The sequence below is a fragment of the Bombina bombina genome, chromosome 4 (genome assembly GCF_027579735.1).
Source record: "Bombina bombina isolate aBomBom1 chromosome 4, aBomBom1.pri, whole genome shotgun sequence".
Lineage (NCBI taxonomy): Eukaryota > Metazoa > Chordata > Amphibia > Anura > Bombinatoridae > Bombina > Bombina bombina.
Genome location: NC_069502.1, coordinates 546,628,151 through 546,645,883, shown reverse-complemented (window position 1 = coordinate 546,645,883; position 17,733 = coordinate 546,628,151). Strand labels below are relative to the sequence as shown.

The window sequence follows — 17,733 nt, the reverse complement described above, 5'->3', positions numbered from 1 at the left end:
ATACTGGAGGCACCAGAGAGTATTCTCGGCAGCTAATACTCATAAGCATTTTTACATTAAACCATGTTTTACTATAGTGTACATATACTAGACTATTTTAAGTCAGTTTTCTATGTCTTTTGTATAGTTGCCAAAGATAAAATTTAAAGATAGAATTTATCGAAGGTGAAATTTATTCATGAACATATAAACTTGTAAGCATATATATATATTATAATGCTTTGTTTTGAATACACAGGCTAACACCAGAAATTAATTAAATCATACTCAGAGTTGAGCCCCTTGGGCACCCTGGTGTTCAACCTGTGTATCCAGAACACTTCCCTTTTGAGGAGCAAGTTCTCCCTATCCCCTCCCCTATTTTGTGTATTCACCACTTCAATAATTGTCCATGACAATGTCCCTGGATCCTTATTATGTTTAGACTTGAAGTGGGGGGATCTGTTGTTTTAATGGATAGGGCATCCTTTATCAAAGAAGCCCTACGACAGCTTAATGACCCCAAACAATATACCGAACTGGATTTCAACCCCACACTAAGGTTCCAAAGAGAACTTTCACACCTAATTGATGATGGGATGGAAGGGGGGTTTTTTTGATGAAGGTACTAGCGATTATTTATATAATTGTAACCCCAGAATTCCTACCTTCAACCTTCTCCCTAAGGTACACAAGTCCCTGGAGAAGGTTGAGGGTAGGCCTATCATCAGTGGGATTGGTTCCATGTTGGAACCATTATCCAAATGGCTAGACTCCCTTCTACAACCCCTAGTGGGGGAACTCCTTAGTCACCTGAGGGATACCAAACAACTCCTCATAGAGGTGGAAAAGATCTCTTGGAGGGAGGGCTATGGCTGGTTATCAGTGGATGTAAAGTCGCTTTATTCATCCATTCCACATAATTTAGGTTTGGAAGCCATAGCCTTCTTTCTAAGAAGATCTACTAAATATAATGATGATTTCATTAAATTTGTTGTCAGGGTAACCGAATTCCTCCTCACACATAATTTCTTTGTGTTTGAAAACGTATTTTATCTCCAGAGATGTGGCACGGCCATGGGAGCAAAATTTGCTCCCTCTTACGCCAACCTGTATATGGGTTGGTGGGAGCTGTGCCACATCTATGGAGATAAAAACAGACAGAGAAGCAAAATTGCATATTATCGTCGTTATATAGACGATTTGCTTTTTGTCTGGGATGGAAGTGTGGAGGAAGCTGAGATTTTTGCAGAGTATCTGAATATCAATAAGGCTGGCCTACAGTTCACCCATGAATATGGGCCTACTAGCATCAATTTTTTGGATGTTACCCTTCATGGTGTGAAACTGGAATATGTTAAGGTCGAGCTTTATAGGAAACCAATAACCAGAAATACGCTTTTACATGCCCATAGTAGCCACCCGAAACAGGTATTTAAATCAGTCTTGAAGGGTCAGTTCACCAGGGTCAAAAGGAATTGTACCCGAGATAGTGAACATTTCAAGCATGAAACTGAACTAGTAACCAAATTTAAGGAGAGAGGGTACCCCAAGCAGGATATATATAGGGCATGTGAGGAAGTAAGGGCCATAAAAAGGACCACCTTACTTTGTGAGAAACAATCAAAATGTGACACCAAACCAGAACAGTTAACTTTTGTCACACAGTTTAGTAGGCAATATTATCAGGTGTGCAATATTGTACGCAAGCACATGACGTTGCTGAAGGCTGATGATGAGCTCGCTCACATTGCCACACAAAAAGTGAGGTTTGCCTTCAGGAGAGGCAAAACCATAGGAAACTATGTAGCCCCCACACAATTAAAACAAGATGAAATAAATACATCCTCTTGGTTAAGGTACAAAGGGGTTTACAAGTGCAATTTTAGCGGCTGTATAGCATGTGGACATGTAAAACTAGGAAATATATTTAGGAGTGCCTATTCAGGTGAAACATTTGCACACAGGGCGCTCTTTAATTGTAGGTCTACATATGCAGTGTATCTTCTCAGTTGCGATACATGTGACATCCAATATACAGGACAAACGTCTCGACAAGTCAGAACCAGGATTAGGGAACATATAAACGATATCAAGCAAGGTAAACTCACCACCCCCCTTGTAAACCACTTCAAGTCTAAACATAATAAGGATCCAGGGACATTGTCATGGACAATTATTGAAGTGGTGAATACACAAAATAGGGGAGGGGATAGGGAGAACTTGCTCCTCAAAAGGGAAGTGTTCTGGATACACAGGTTGAACACCAGGGTGCCCAAGGGGCTCAACTCTGAGTATGATTTAATTAATTTCTGGTGTTAGCCTGTGTATTCAAAACAAAGCATTATAATATATATATATGCTTACAAGTTTATATGTTCATGAATAAATTTCACCTTCGATAAATTCTATCTTTAAATTTTATCTTTGGCAACTATACAAAAGACATAGAAAACTGACTTAAAATAGTCTAGTATATGTACACTATAGTAAAACATGGTTTAATGTAAAAATGCTTATGAGTATTAGCTGCCGAGAATACTCTCTGGTGCCTCCAGTATTGGGTCTGTTTCAGCAGATCCCTGCCTTTGTTATTATTATTATTTTTTGGATTTAAGATTGTACACTTAGTTTATTATTTACAATTCATTATTACAAAGGTTTTTTCAGTTTTAGTTTTTGTATTTCTTTATGTATTTATATACATATGTTAAGGAAGGTCTCGTTTCATGACATTATTTATCTATTATATTTATTATATCAGTTTAGTTTATAATTGAGAATGACTAACCTGTACATAGAGTGGATAGCACGGTAACACATCCTAGATTAGGGCAGATAGATTAACTACAGGTGGAGGTGGGTGTCACCCACGTAGCACACAAGTTTTTAACCAATGATATGTGATTTGTGTATTTAAATAAACAAACAAGCTTGCACCCTATAGCTACGATTACGGCATTCGCCGAAACATGTCAGCACTAGGGTACGTGGGGAACTACCACTACACCATTGCCCCAAGGATTTAAGCTTTATCCTAAGTGTTTCCAGTTTTATTCCCTTAATAAAGGACATTTGTTTGTGCAACTACCCGGTGCCTCTATTCTCTTTCTTTGACGCTATATCTTGATGGATATGTTCAAAGGCACGGGTACTTGCACCTTTTGAGCAGCATTGAATCACCCCTGCAAAGACACAGTAGGACGCTGTAACAACGGTCCTCCCTGGTTGAGGACTCATCGCACCTGCGGATTCTTCCGCTCCCATTTGTGACGTCACATAGTTCCGGATCGATCCTGCACACACGCTTAGACGCTGTAGGGACCCACGCCGCGGCTCGACCTCCAGGCCATCACTGTTGATACACAGAATACGGAGAGAGGGGATCTGGAGCCCAGAAGGTTTTGGTGGGTCCCCAGAATCAGCGCCACAACGGAATACAGGTCGTATGAATATATAACGGAACTTTTGGGGGCCACTGTGAGGTTTTGGAAATTGTAGCAGGTGCTATACATAAAAGGGGTGTTTGGAGTTAGCAACGCAACAATACAACCACAGGTGCTGCCTTTCTCCTTTATCGTATACTACACAGGAGAAATATGATATGTAATTTGTTGTAAGGAAAAGTTTAATGTAGTGAATGTACCTATTGTGATAGGTAAGAGAAACAAGTTAATATAGTTGCAGGAAGACTAATATTATTGCAGAGGTTAATAGGAAAATTAGTTAATGGTTAATAATTAATGGCATTGCAGGGGTTAATAGCAAAGGGGATTAAATTCAGTGTGTTAATAAGTGCCCTAAGAACAGTTCAGTTTTTCTTCTACAAGCTGTTTGTGTGGTTTCTTCACTTTACAACTTTATAGAAATGGCTGGTAATCTAAAAGGCTACATCCTGAGTTTATTAGTATAGAAAATAGATAGAGGTGAAACAATATTATTGGATTAATAAATGCAAAAAGAAATAGGATAAAAATGCTAAAATATTGGTACCAGATTGTTTTACAACCACCATCACTTTGTACGATTAACACACCACTAAAATTCGCAAAGCTCAGCATGTTTCTTATACATTAATCTTCACAACTCCTTTATAGTGAGAAAGTCTCCTTATGATAAGTTATGACACAAGATTTTAAACACAATCTTTCAAATATGCATAACAGTAGCAGTTTTTTCTGCATGTTTCCTTTTAACCGCTAATCCATCCCCCTACACAATAACAATAATATAGTGAAATAAACAATTTGCTACATATAAAATAGATACTATAGTAAACATGCGCACTGCTGTAAGAGCACCCCGTGACTACTCACCGCTCTCTCTGCACACCCTGCGCTCCCCCGGGAGGTCAGCGCCGATTGGCTATTACAGATGCGGCCTCTCCTTACACTACGCATGCGCTTAGGTGGAACCAGGAAGTGGAATATGCAGTATGGGCAGAAGACTGATAAGGTTCCACGTCACCATAGGACACACCCACAGCTTGATTTTAGTTACCTGGGCATCTCGGCAGGTAGGAGCAGGATGGAGCTTGTGTGTCTGGGAAATCACTATATAATAGCGGTCGGTTTGTGCAGACACCTAATATAGTATGTCAACTAAATGCAGCTGCCACATAGATATGTGTAGTGTAGGCGGTATGTCTGTCATAAGGGGAGTATCTCAGAGTACAGATAAAAGGGGTTAAATAAAGCTCTGTGCTCCTTTTTGAACTATAGTGTGAATCGCGGCAAAGTGCGATTTCTAAAAAAATAATCATTTATTGCAGTTTATTTACGAGCTCCAATAGTAAGTGTTCTGTTACTCATAGTGCAACTTTAATTTTCAGAAGCTTGGGTCGATTTAATAATTCTTTATACGCTCACGCTGATACCTATTTTTGAACATTGGTTCCAAGTACAGCTTTACCTTTTATATGTGTTTTAAGTATATATTTTAAAGGGACATTAAACAATAAATAAATAATTCCTTAAATTATGTATGTAGAGCAAAGATCAGCCTGAGAATAATTTGTACATGTATTCTAAAAAAATAGGTGTTTAAATATTGATATAATAAGGGTAAAATGAATGCCCATAAAGCAGTGGGTGCTGCCATATTGTAACTTAAGTTACTTTTTCTGCTGAGGCCAATTGGGAATTGGTATAAATAACTTACTAGAGTGTGCAACAAATGACTTTGTCTGCACTTCCATGTTTAACATGAATTGGAAAGCCCACAATATTAAAGGGACATGAAACCCACATTTTTTCTTTCATGATTTAGAAAGAGAATGCAATTTTAAACATCTTTCTAATTTACTTCTATTATCTAATTTGTTTTATTCTCTTGATATTCTTTGCTGAAAAGCATATCTAGATATGCTCAGTAGCTGCTGATTGGTTGCTGCACATAGAAACCTCATGTGATTGGCTCACCCATGTGCATTGCTTTTTCTTCAAATAAGGATATCTAAAAAATGAAGCAAAATAAATAATAGAAGTAAATTGTAATGTTGTTTAAATTTGTATGTTCTATCTGAATCATGAAAGAAAGATTTTGGGTTTAGTGGCCCTTTAAAGGGACACTGAACCCAATTTTTTTCTTTTGTGATTCAGATAGAGCATGCCATTTTAAGCAACTTTCTAATTTACTCCTATTAGCAAATGTTCTTCATTCTCTTGGTATCTTTATTTGAAAAGCATGAATGTAAGTTTAAATGCTGGCCCATTTTGGTGAACATCCTGGGTTGTTCTTGCTGATTGGTGGATACATTCATCCACCAATAAACAAGTGCTGTCCAAGGTTCTTGACTTTCTTTTTCAAATAAAGATAGCAAGAGAACAAAGAAAAATTGATAATAGGAGTAAATTAGAAAGTTGCTTAAAATTGCATGCTCTATCTGAATCACAAAGAAAAAAATTGGGTTCAGTGTCCCTTTAAGAATCAAATTACAGGAAAGGGGAGCAAAATAATGAAAGTACAGGTATACCTTGCTCATACAGCGGGTTAGGGACCGGAGCCCCCGCTGTAAAGTGAAAACCGCCTTAAAGTGAAACAAGGCAGTTTTAGCTTTCTTTTCACTTGCCAGTGTGTTTAAAGACTTTAAAACATGTTTGTACTAACATATATTAGTGGTGCAATAGTGCTATGATTAGTTTAACACTAGCATATCACAGTATTTAATTAGTATTCAATAAATACTGTACCTGTAATATAGTGACAATTATTGTAGTAAAACTTGCCAGACTATAGCACTGAGACACAGAAATTGCACTGTATTGCTGTAAACAGAGTGAAATGTGCATAACAAAATGGTGCCAGTCACTTTTCTCGCAATCTCACAAAGATTACAGCACTGTTTCAAAATCCTTGGAGGTTGAATGTCAGCTCCACAAAACGCTGTATTAGCGAAGCGCTGTAAAGTGAGGTGCTGTAAAGTGAGGTATACCTGTATAGTGCAAAGTTGTTTTACTACATATTTTCAAACAATTTATATTAATATCTTGAGGTGTTTAATGTCCCTTTAAAATACCAATTTCATTGTTCTGTGTGACAAATTGAGTTACACAGGGTTGCTCATTTAAAGGGACATTAGACATTTGCATGTATATTTAATCAGAAATGATATTATTTGCTCACCAGATGTGTTCAGCTAGCTCCCAGTATTGCATTGCTGCTCCTTCAACAAAATATGCCAAAACAATGAAGCAAATTTGATAATAAAAGTAAATTCATTTTTTTACTTGATTGCACGTGAATCATGAAAGAAAAAAATAGTTTCATGCCTTTTAATCATTACATTGCTAAAGATATAAATGTAAACTAAAACTTTCAAAATCATTTAAAATTTGTTTATTTTCTTAGCAAAATTGTCATTGGTTTGCAGTCCAGTATAATTTATTTATTAAAGATTTTAACAAGGATCATATTTTGAGTTTAATATCCCTTTATCAAATGTTAATATCCCTTGTGTGGTTTGTAGCAAACCTATTTATATACATCAATTAATTTTCAGCTGGTTCTGCCAAGAGGGATTGCTGTTAGACAGGTGACGATCCTTTTTCCTACTATTCACAACTAGATACAGGTTAAATTCGAAAAATTAGAATATCGTGCAAAAGTTCATTTATTTCACTAATGCAACTTAAAAGGTGAAACTAATGCATGAGATAGACTCATTACATGCAAAGCAAGATAGTTCAAGCCGTGATTTGTCATAATTGTGATGATTATGGCTTACAGCTCATGAAAACCCCAAAACCACAATCTCAGAAAATTAGAATATTGTGAAAAGGTGCAATATTCTAGGCTCAAAGTGTCCCACTCTAATCAGCTAATTAAGCCATAACATCTGCAAAGGGTCCACTGTGCTTCATTAAGTCCAGGGTCAATGCAGCCATCTACCAGGAGATTTTGGAGAACTTCATGCTTCCTTCCACAGACGAGCTCTATGAGGATGCTGACTTCATTTTCCAGCAGGACTTGGCACCTGCCCACACTGCCAAAAGCACCAAAACCTGGTTCAATGACCGTGGGATTACTGTGCTTGATTGGCCAGCAAACTCGCCTGACCTGAACCCCATAGAGAATCTATGGGACATTGCCAAGAGAAAGATGAGACATGAGACAGAACAATGCAGAGCAGCTGAAGGCCACTATTGAAGCATCCTGGTCTTCCATAACACCTCAGCAGTGCCACATGCTGATAGCTTCCATGCCACGCCACATTGAGGCAGTAATTGCTGCAAAAAGGGCCCAAACCAAGTACTGAGTACATACAGTACATGCATGCTTATACTTCTCAGAGGTCCGATATTGTTCTATGTTGTACAATCCTTGTTGTATTGATTGCATGTAATATTCTAATTTTTTGAGATTGTGGATTTGGGGTTTTCATGAGCAGTAAGCCATAATTATCACAATTATGACAAATAATGGCTTGAACTATCTTGCTTTGCATGTAATGAGTCTATCTCATATTTTAGTTTCACCTTTTAAGTTGCATTAGTGAAATAAATGAACTTTTGCACGATATTCAAATTTTTCGAGTTTCACCTGTAAACAAGTTAAAAATCTCTATATAGTTTCTTTAAAAAGCTATGTTTTGTTCATATACCGCACCTTTTATAGCTTTGCTATTTGAGCCTTTTCTCTCTAGGTTGCGGTTATTTAATAACTTTTTTATATTAATAACTTTTCTATTTCCACAGCAGGATGCATTTGGAAGCAGTATTGAAGTTCTCCACTCAACATGCTAAGCCTCCAGGCCTCATTCTTCAGTATGGCACAGCTGGATTTCGGACCAAAGCAGAACATCTGGACCATGTTATGTATCGCATGGGTTTGTTAGCAGTCCTGAGATCCAAAAAGACCAAATCTGTTATTGGTGTTATGGTCACCGCTTCACACAACCCTGAGGTAAAATAATAGCACATGTTGCCTGAAATGTTTGTTAAATGTTACAGAGACTAGTAAGTAAAAGCTCATATTTGCCGTGCAGGAAGATAATGGCGTAAAACTAGTAGATCCAATGGGAGAAATGCTTGCACAGACTTGGGAAGTGTACGCTACTAATCTTGCCAACGCTGAAGAGCATGAATTACAGGCGGTCTTGAGTGACATCATTCACCAGGAAACCATTAATATGCAACAAGATGCTTTCATAGCTATTGGTAAAGATACAAGGTAAGCTGAATAAAATGTCATCAGTGTACTCCTTGTGTACTGTAAACTCCTATTTATTATAAATGCTTGTTTTAAACACTTGTTTTATTTCTTGTATTGAAGTCTTTGTCCTTATACGTTTCCTTTGCTTGCATTTGTAGGCCAAGCAGTGAAAGCCTTTCCTTTGCAGTAATAGATGGTGTAAATTCTTTGGAGTCCAAATACCATGGTGAGTATGATTCTGTTACATAGCATGTCTGCAAAAGTAGCTGGTAATATGTAATGTCTACCAATATTCTTAACTTTTAGTCCAAATATATTTACAGTTACAAAAACCTCCAAAATGTTTATTTCATGATTCAGATAGACCTAGAGCATACAATATTAAAGGGATATGAAACGGAAAAAATGTTTTGATCTTAAGACAGAGCACACCAGTTTAATTTACTTCTATTATCAAATTGGCTTTGTTCCCATTCAAGTCTTTGTTGAAGATACCTAGGTAGGCATCTGCAGCACTACATGGCAGCAACTAGTGTTGCTATCATGTGCTCTTGCAAATGGATAACATTCTTGAAAAATTACTTCTATATAGTGCTTTAGAAATGGGCCGGCTCCTAAGATTACATACCTGTTTTTCAACGAAAGATACCAAGATAATGAAGAAAAATGAATAATAGAAGTAAATTAGAAAGTTGTTTAAAATGGCATGCTCTTTCTGAATCAATAAAAAATGTTGGGTTTCATATACCTTTTTAACAATTTCCCAATTTACTTCTATTACAAAGTTGCTTCATTCTCTTGCTATCCTTTGTTGAAGGATCATCAATGAACTACGGGCTCTTTGCTGAACACATCAGATGAGCCAAAGACAGGTGGCATATAAATAGATCTACCAATAACCAGTTAGCTCCCAGTAGTTCATTGCTGTTCCTAAAGGCTACATAGGTATACTTTTCTACAAAGGATTCTAAGAGAAAAAAGCATATTTGCTAATAGAAAGTTATTTAAAATTGCAAGCTGTGTGTAAATCATGAAAGTTTAGTTTTGACTCTACTGTTCCTGTAAAAAAAAGCACAGCGGTGTATTTCAGATTTGAATAGAAGCATTTTTTTAAAATATACATCTCCCTTTCCAAAAATGTTTCTAGTAAAAGTTATTACTGCTTTTGTCATCATTTTTATGGAGCACTCAACCTGCAGAGCATACAGCAATCGGGCCATGTACATTCATGTCCCCCCCTGTCTTTACCACTAGCACCATGAGAATGAATTAACCCTACATTTTTAGGCTCCTTTGGCTGCATACACAGTAACAGAATAGACGGAACGGGGGCTTTTGGGCTCCCAATAGGCCGTGTGTCTGTATGTATATATGGACCTGTAACCATTATTATGGTACACATGCATATCTATTGACTGGCTGCTATGTGCCATCCCCAGCACTTGGGCCCTGCACCAATGGTAGTTCTGCCCCTGGAATACAGCTAATAAAAAAACATTTTTTTGTAGGTTTTCATTAAAAGATTTCATAACCTCAGATGATCTCAGTATTTGATTGGTGACTTTTTAAGCAATACATTTTTTTATTTTTTTTTATCCAATTATATTTTTAGATTATGGTCTAGTAACAACCCCACAGCTGCATTATATTGTCTGTTGTCGCAACACTAGCGGAGCATATGGGGAACCAACAGTTGAAGGCTACTACCAAAAACTTTCCAAGGCATTTACTGAACTAGTTAAGCAAGTAAGTCACACAAAAGTGATGAAAACCATTTTGAGCCTCTCTGTTTCCCTGATCATTGTATAAACCTTTTTATTTATAGATCTGCAATGCACCAAACTCCGTTGGTATGTCTAATATGTATTATAAGCTAGTAAATATATACGTTTTATAGGTTACAATATAGACAGCAGCAGACACAACCATTTTTAAATACACCAATACACTATAATTTCTAATTAAAGCATGGATGTTTTCAGAGATGTTCAACTGTTGCAATTGAAGGGCCAGATTCCATTTTTTTTTATTTTTTTTTAACTTGAAGGGTATGAGAGCAATGATTGTAAACATTTATGAATGTGATCAATATATATTTACTAATATGTTATTTAGTCTCACAGCTGTGGAGGTGAAAACAGACACCTGAACGTAGATGGAGCAAATGGCATTGGGGCTCTAAAACTTAAAGAGATGCGGCGTTATCTTGATTCAGCCCTTTCTGTGCAGCTTTGTAATGACGGCGCAAAAGGAAAACTGAACTATATGTGTGGTGCTGATTATGTGAAGGTGCAGCAGAAACCTCCGGAGGGTAAGAAGAACAATGCGCCAGGGCTCTGATCCTGATTTACTGGGCTGGGTGATGGTTACAAATTGCTTTTCTTCTTTCTTTAATTTTTCTTTGTTGATGTCTAATTATCTTGTACTTTTATGGAGTTTGTTTTTTATGTTATATTTGGTCACCTGGTTAATATTTTTTTTTAATCAATATAGCTTTACTTTAAAATTATACTTTACATTAGTTTGTGTTGCATTTTCCTTTAAGAATATAGACCTACATATAAATGTCTATCTAGAGGCAGTGATAGTGTTACTGATGTTCTAGAAAGACTGAAAAAATAACACCAGAGCAGCTTCCAGACCAATAGTAAACGCCCTAGAATCCATCATTGTTGATTTTTTTTGTATCTTTTTGGCCGGGATCTCCATATAAAAGTAAACCCTAGATCAGGTGCATACCTACTGCACACTGATATATTATGGTTCAGGGCTCAAACCAGATGCACACGCCCCTATGTAGGCAAGAGCAGAGAAGGCCTTATACCAGAACCTTAATGAATCTCTGTGCATGAGAACCTACAGGTGAAACTCGAAAAATTTGAATATCGTGCAAAAGTTAATTTATTTCACTAATGCAACTTAATAGGTGAAACTAATATATGAGATGGACTCATTACATACAAAGCAAGGTAGTTCAAGCTGTGATTTGTTATAATTGTGATGATTATGGCTTACAGCTCATGAAAACCCCAAATCCACAATCTCAGAAAATTAGAATATTGTGAAAAGGTGCAATATTCTAGGCTCAAAATGTCCCACTCTAATCAGCTAATTAAGCCATAACACCTGCAAAGGGTTCCTGAGCCTTTAAATGGTCTCTCAGTCTGTTTCAGTAGGAATCACAATCATGGGAAAGACTGATGACCTGACAGTTGTGCAGAAAACCATCATTGACACCCTCCATAAGGAGGGAAAGCCTCAAAAGGTAATTGCAAAAGAAGTTGGATGTTCCCAAAGTGCTGTATCAAAGCACATAAATAGAAAGTTATGTGGAAGGGAAAAGTGTGGAAGAAAAAGGTGCACAAGCAGCAGGGATAACCGCAGCCTGGAGAGGATTGTCAGGAAAAGGCCATTCAAAAGAGTTGGGGACTTTCACAAGGAGTGTGCTGAGGCTGGAGTTGGTGCATCAAGAGCCACCACACACAGACGGATCCTGGACTTGGGATTCAAATGTCGTATTCCTCTTGTCAAGCCACTCCTGAACAACAAACAATGTCAGAAGTGTCTTACCTGGGCTAAAGAAAAATAGACCTGGTCTGTTGCTCAGTGGTCCAAAGTCCTCTTTTCTGATGAGAGCAAATTTTGCATCTCATTTGGAAACCAAGGACCCAGAGTATGGAGGAAGAATGGAGAGGCACACACTGCAAGATGCTTGATGTCCAGTGTGAAGTTTCCACAGTCTGTGTTGATTTGGGGAGCCATGTCATCTGCTGGTGTTGGTCCACTGTGCTTCATTAAGTCCAGGGTCAACGCAGCCGTCTACCAGGAGATTTTGGAGCACTTCATGCTTCCTTCCACAGTCGAGCTCTATGGGAATGCTGACTTCATTTTCCAGCAGGACTTGGCACCTTTAAGTTAAAGCAGTAAATAGTTTGTTCTGTTGCGTTGAACCATTTTTCTCTTTTTTTGGACTTGGCACCTGCCCACACTGCCAAAAGCACCAAAACCTGGTTCAATGACCGTGGGATTACTGTGCTTGATTGGCCAGCAAACTCGCCTGACCTGAACCACATAGAGAATCTATGGGGCATTGCCAAGAGAAAGATGAGACATGAGACCGAACAATGCAGAAGAGCTGAAGGCCACTTTTGAAGCTTCCTGGTCTTCCATAATACCTCAGCAGTGCCACAGGCTGATAGCTTCCATGCCACACCGCATTGAGGCAGTAATTGCTGCAAAAGGGGCCCAAACCAAGTACTGAGTACATACAGTATGCATGCTTATACTTTCCAGAGGTCCGATATTGATCTATGTACAATCCTTGTTTTATTGATTGCATGTAATATTCTAATTTTCTGAGATTGTGGTTTTGGGGTTTTCATGAGCTGTAACCATAATCATCACAATTCTGACAAATCACGGCTTGAACTATCTTGCTTTGCATGTAATGAGTCCATCTCATGCATTAGTTTCACCTTTTAAGTTGCATTAGTGAAATAAATGAACTTTTGCACAATATTCTAATTTTTCGAGTTTCACCTGTATATGATTTGCTTTGTAAAACCTACAGTCAGAGCTGCAGCTGTGAACATCAAACCTATTAATGGTTTTAGTTAAACTTTTGAGTTTTAATCTTTTTCATAAATTAATATAACAGATAATTATTGCAGATATACAAACAGGGGGCACTTTTTCCTAGTTACGTCACTCATAAGTCACACATACGGAAATAACTAAATGTATTTATTTGGTCTCAGATGTTTATGACCTTGTTTGTTTTTTTTCTTTTCTTTCTAGGTATAAACGTGATTCCTGGTGAACCTTGCTGTTCATTTGATGGCGATGCTGATCGCATTGTTTACTTTTACAATGATAATGCCAATTGTTTTCACCTTCTTGATGGGGATAAAATTGCTACCTTAATAAGCACGTTCATCAAAGAATTGTTGGTTAAAGTAAGGAAAAGTTACTTTTGGACATGGTGTCTGTATCCGTTTATCTATTTTCTTCAATGGATCGCTGGTATCCCTGTAAATATTTTTCTTATGTTTTATGCTTATTGTACATATTGCAAGTTCTCCCATTAGCAGGACTATGCATTTCAAGCTGTAAACAGTTTCAAAAGAGTATTCTGCAATTTTCCAAATGTACTTCAGTGGGTTTTCATGATTTTTTTTAATGTATATAATTCAACAACCATGACCACTTGTAAACCCTCTCTGACCTGTTATAAACAACATACCTTGGCTGTTGCCACATACGTTTTTGTGCATGCTGTGTTAACGTGTTAATTAACTTGCATTAATACAAACACGGCTTCAGTATAGAGCTCAAGATAACAAACACTACAGAGTTAGCATATGTAAGATTAAAAGGACATGAAACCCCAAATTCTTCTTTCTTGATTCATATAGAGCATACAATTTTAAGAAACTTTCCAATTAACTTCTATTATCTAATTTGCTTCATTCTCTTGCTATCCTCTGTTGAAAAAACAGCAATGCGCTACTGGTAGCTAGTTAACGCATTGGGTGAGCCAATAACATGAGGCATATTATTATTATTTTTTTATTATTATTTTTTTTAGTTTTCCTTTATAGTAAAGTAAGATTAAAGCCCTAGTTAAAGTCAGCTCCAGAAAAGCAATGCACTACTGGGAGCTAACTTGAATATGTTTAGTGAGCCAATAACAACAGACAGATGTGTGTATCAACCAATCACCAGCTAGCTTCCAGTAGTGAAGGATAAGTACATATTCTTTATTTGACAAAATGATACCAAAAGTATCAAAGTAAATTTGATAATAAATGTAACTTTAATCCTGCTATTTTCCCTGATTAGATAAGCATCGGTGATTGTTAGAATAATACATGCCTATATGGTTTTGTTTTTTACAAAGTCCAGTATCTTTCATAATGGAAGAAATAAAGAATGAGAAAGTTAGAGACAAAAGATTATATTATATGTGGGAAGACTGAAGGAAATCAGACTGAGAAAGGTAAAGATAACGGAGATAAAGATGAGAGGAAAGTGGGGATTGCAAGAGACGACATGAGAACTGCAGTACAAATAAAAATATGAGATCCTAGAGAAAAACAGACCTATAAAAAATGATTTGTGCTAATTCACTGCCCTGTAGATTTTCCCTTTATAAATAAATGTCTCGTTCTTCTAATAACTGCTGTGTGACGTTTTCCTTTTGTCATACACAGGCAGACTTACATCTAAAAATGGCAGTTGTTCAAACAGCGTATGCAAATGGCAGTTCTACTCATTATTTGGAGGAAATCATGAAGGTAATATGAACCTTAGTTTTAATATGGAGTAAAGCCGTGGTGGTAAATACAAGTAATCTGCATATAGATATCACACATGCATGAACATTCTGTGTGGATTTAATCCTCCTGTTGCTAGCAAGGTGCACATTGGTTTGTAGTCTCAGGACACACTCTTTGAAAAGCTTCTTAAATGTTGTTTTTTAGCTCATTTGCTGCTGCCAATTAGGTACAAATATAGATGAGCGCCAGCATACGTCACCCAGTCACTGTTTGATATGTGGAAGGTTCAGTTTTCTGCATTCCATGAAATGCACTTCAGCTTGTCTGTGGGTACGTGAAAAAACAAATTTCGGGGTTAAATTACAGGATAAACAGGCAAAGACAGCGTAGTGCAAAGTTTTTTTTTTTTTTTTTTTTATAAACTATGCATAGTTGAACATAGGGGAATAACACTGAGATTAATGTCCATTTAAGTTTCAGGAAAAGTAGGACAAATACCGATAATAAATTGCGTGGTTTTTTATTTTTTTATAAACCACACCTAAAACATTTTGTAGTAAAGGGTTATGAAACAGTGTTCCATATGCTAAATTAAAGTAAACCTAAAAAGAAACAGATTGTGTTAAAAAATAGCAAATGTTTTGTACTTGAAGGACGGTCTACCTGAGGGTTTAAAAAAAAAAAAAAAAAAGATGGATAACGCCTTTACTACCCATTCCCCAGCTTTGCACAACCAACATTGTTATATTAATATACTACTTTATAAACTTTTAAATCTCTGCCTGTTTCTAAGTCCCTGCAGGCTGCCTCTTACCTCAGTACATTTCATTAGCTTTTCACAGCCAGACAGTGCTAGTTCATGTCTGCCATATATAGATCACATTGTTCTCACTCCTCTGGAGTTATGCATGAGTCAGCACTAATTAGCTAAAATGCAAGTTTGTAGAAAGCACTGAGATAAGGGGCAGTCTGCAGATGTTTAGGTATAGGTAATCACAGAGGTAAAATGTACATTAATATAACTGTCAGTTATGCAGAACTGGGGAATGTGTAATAAAGGGATTCTCTATCTTTTTAAACAATAACAGTTTTCAAGTAGACCATCCATTTATGTTGCATTCTGTTACTTCTGTCATTTCATTCACTAAACACTAAGGGCCAGATTATGAGTGGCGCGCTAACAGTTATGCGCAAGCGATATCCTGTTTATTGATGCTGCTTGTGTGTGCGGAAGTAGCGCTCATATTACAAGTTGAAAGTAAATGTGAACATGTGAGTGCAATCGCAATTTACACTAGAATGATTACCGCAACCTCAGAGCTCTGGGTAACTGATTTGCAAAACAAAAAGTGTTGCACAACAATTAAAAAACACATTACAAAGAACAGTTACACTCATAACACTATCTAATAAAAATTATTAAAATAAAATGTGTGTGTGTGTGTACATATGTATTTATATGTGCATATACTCTAGAAGATGTATGACATCAAGCTAGATATGCCTTCCTGTAGAGAACCCTTGTGGAGATTTGACAGGATGTATTGGACCCTGCACAAATTAAAGTTAAAAAAAAAAAAAGGAAAGAAAGAAAAGGTATAATCCTCCTTAAAATTATAAATAATACATATTAGGGTTTAGTGAGCACTCTTTAAATAACCTCATAGGGATAATAGGATTAGGAATGCATGTTAATGCATATTCTGATTGTAAGGACTGCATATAATGGGCAAGGGTCCACATATGTACACATGACTTAGTGATTTGAATAAACGGCTACTTACATATTGTGGATCGTTTAATACACAACTACTGTTTTGGTTTTTGTTTATTTGGAATGCCCACTCCATGACGTCACTATTACCCTACCTATTGGGGCGAGTTCACAAGGTATAAGTGTTAGAGCTAATCCGGAGCTTATATTTTCACATTCATATTAATGAGTATATTTATTAGGCAACATGCACAGATGCACACACTTTGTAAAACAAGATCTTGTAACATACATTAGCTGTCTATTTCTTTATTTACTCACACCCACTGTTTGTGATGTCAGCATCTTCCTTCTAACTATGATGTGCATCATTCAAACACGCCCACATATCTGCTGTAAACAACACAGACAGATCAGAGGGTACACAATGCACTTTATTGTACGATAGATGAGAGAAGCACATAGGGAATATGCGTTTTATAGCTTATCCGGTTGTAATCATTTTACATGTATGAATGTACATCTAAGAGAGTCAAGTAACATGCTTGGAATTACACATCGCATAACGAAGACCGTAGGATACACTTAAGCTGTCAGACTCTGTTTAAAAGTCACGCCCATTAGGTATGTCATGTCACTATTTGCCTACCAATCACGATGCACACAAATAATATACGCCCATATACTAGCCATAAACGGCATAGATAGGCCATATGTAGGGCGTTGTTCAGTATAGCACCATGATTGGAGAACGAAGGTTTCTGAACCGTATTTAGTTGAAATACTTTTTATTGGTTATAATATGATTAAAGTACAAGTCGTGCATATCAAACAGAGATGAGTTACAGAGCACTTATGTATCTCAAAGAAACATACACATAGCATTCTGCACGTATAACAAAAGAACATTGTGTAAGGTGCACAGACCATGCAAATATAGCTTCTATATCTGTTAATTTAACATTTAACAAATTAAGCTAAACATTATAAGTCAATGAACTTTCCCCCCCTACCCCCCTCCCCCCAAACCAGGTGTTTCCTCTAATTCAATTTAGCTTCTAATAAGTCTAGCAGTCAACTCTCGGCAAAATACCAATTTTATCTGTCGAG

At 36.9% G+C, this 17,733-nt stretch overlaps 2 protein-coding genes across 3 annotated transcripts in view; one reads left to right on the top strand and one right to left on the bottom strand.

Annotated features, from left to right (window-relative positions):
• RWDD2A (RWD domain containing 2A) overlaps window positions 1-4,388 on the bottom strand; it is a 41,459-nt gene extending 37,071 nt beyond the window's left edge. Inside the window, exon 1 of the mRNA XM_053710485.1 lies at window positions 4,296-4,388. The gene's annotated coding sequence lies outside the window, so the exon portion shown is untranslated. The remainder of the gene's footprint in view (window positions 1-4,295) is intronic.
• The window catches only part of PGM3 (phosphoglucomutase 3), a 64,629-nt gene continuing 51,267 nt past the window's right edge, over window positions 4,372-17,733 (top strand). Inside the window, exons 1-8 of one of the 2 annotated variants that reach the window (XM_053710481.1) lie at window positions 4,372-4,495; window positions 8,175-8,382; window positions 8,465-8,649; window positions 8,790-8,857; window positions 10,244-10,377; window positions 10,747-10,942; window positions 13,429-13,586; window positions 14,844-14,927. In XM_053710481.1, coding sequence (XP_053566456.1) covers window positions 8,179-8,382; window positions 8,465-8,649; window positions 8,790-8,857; window positions 10,244-10,377; window positions 10,747-10,942; window positions 13,429-13,586; window positions 14,844-14,927 — 1,029 coding nt within the window. In that variant the 5' untranslated portion in view covers window positions 4,372-4,495; window positions 8,175-8,178. Of the gene's footprint in view, window positions 4,496-4,663; window positions 4,771-8,174; window positions 8,383-8,464; window positions 8,650-8,789; window positions 8,858-10,243; window positions 10,378-10,746; window positions 10,943-13,428; window positions 13,587-14,843; window positions 14,928-17,733 lie in introns of those variants that run through there. The other variant, XM_053710482.1, reaches the window with a different exon arrangement.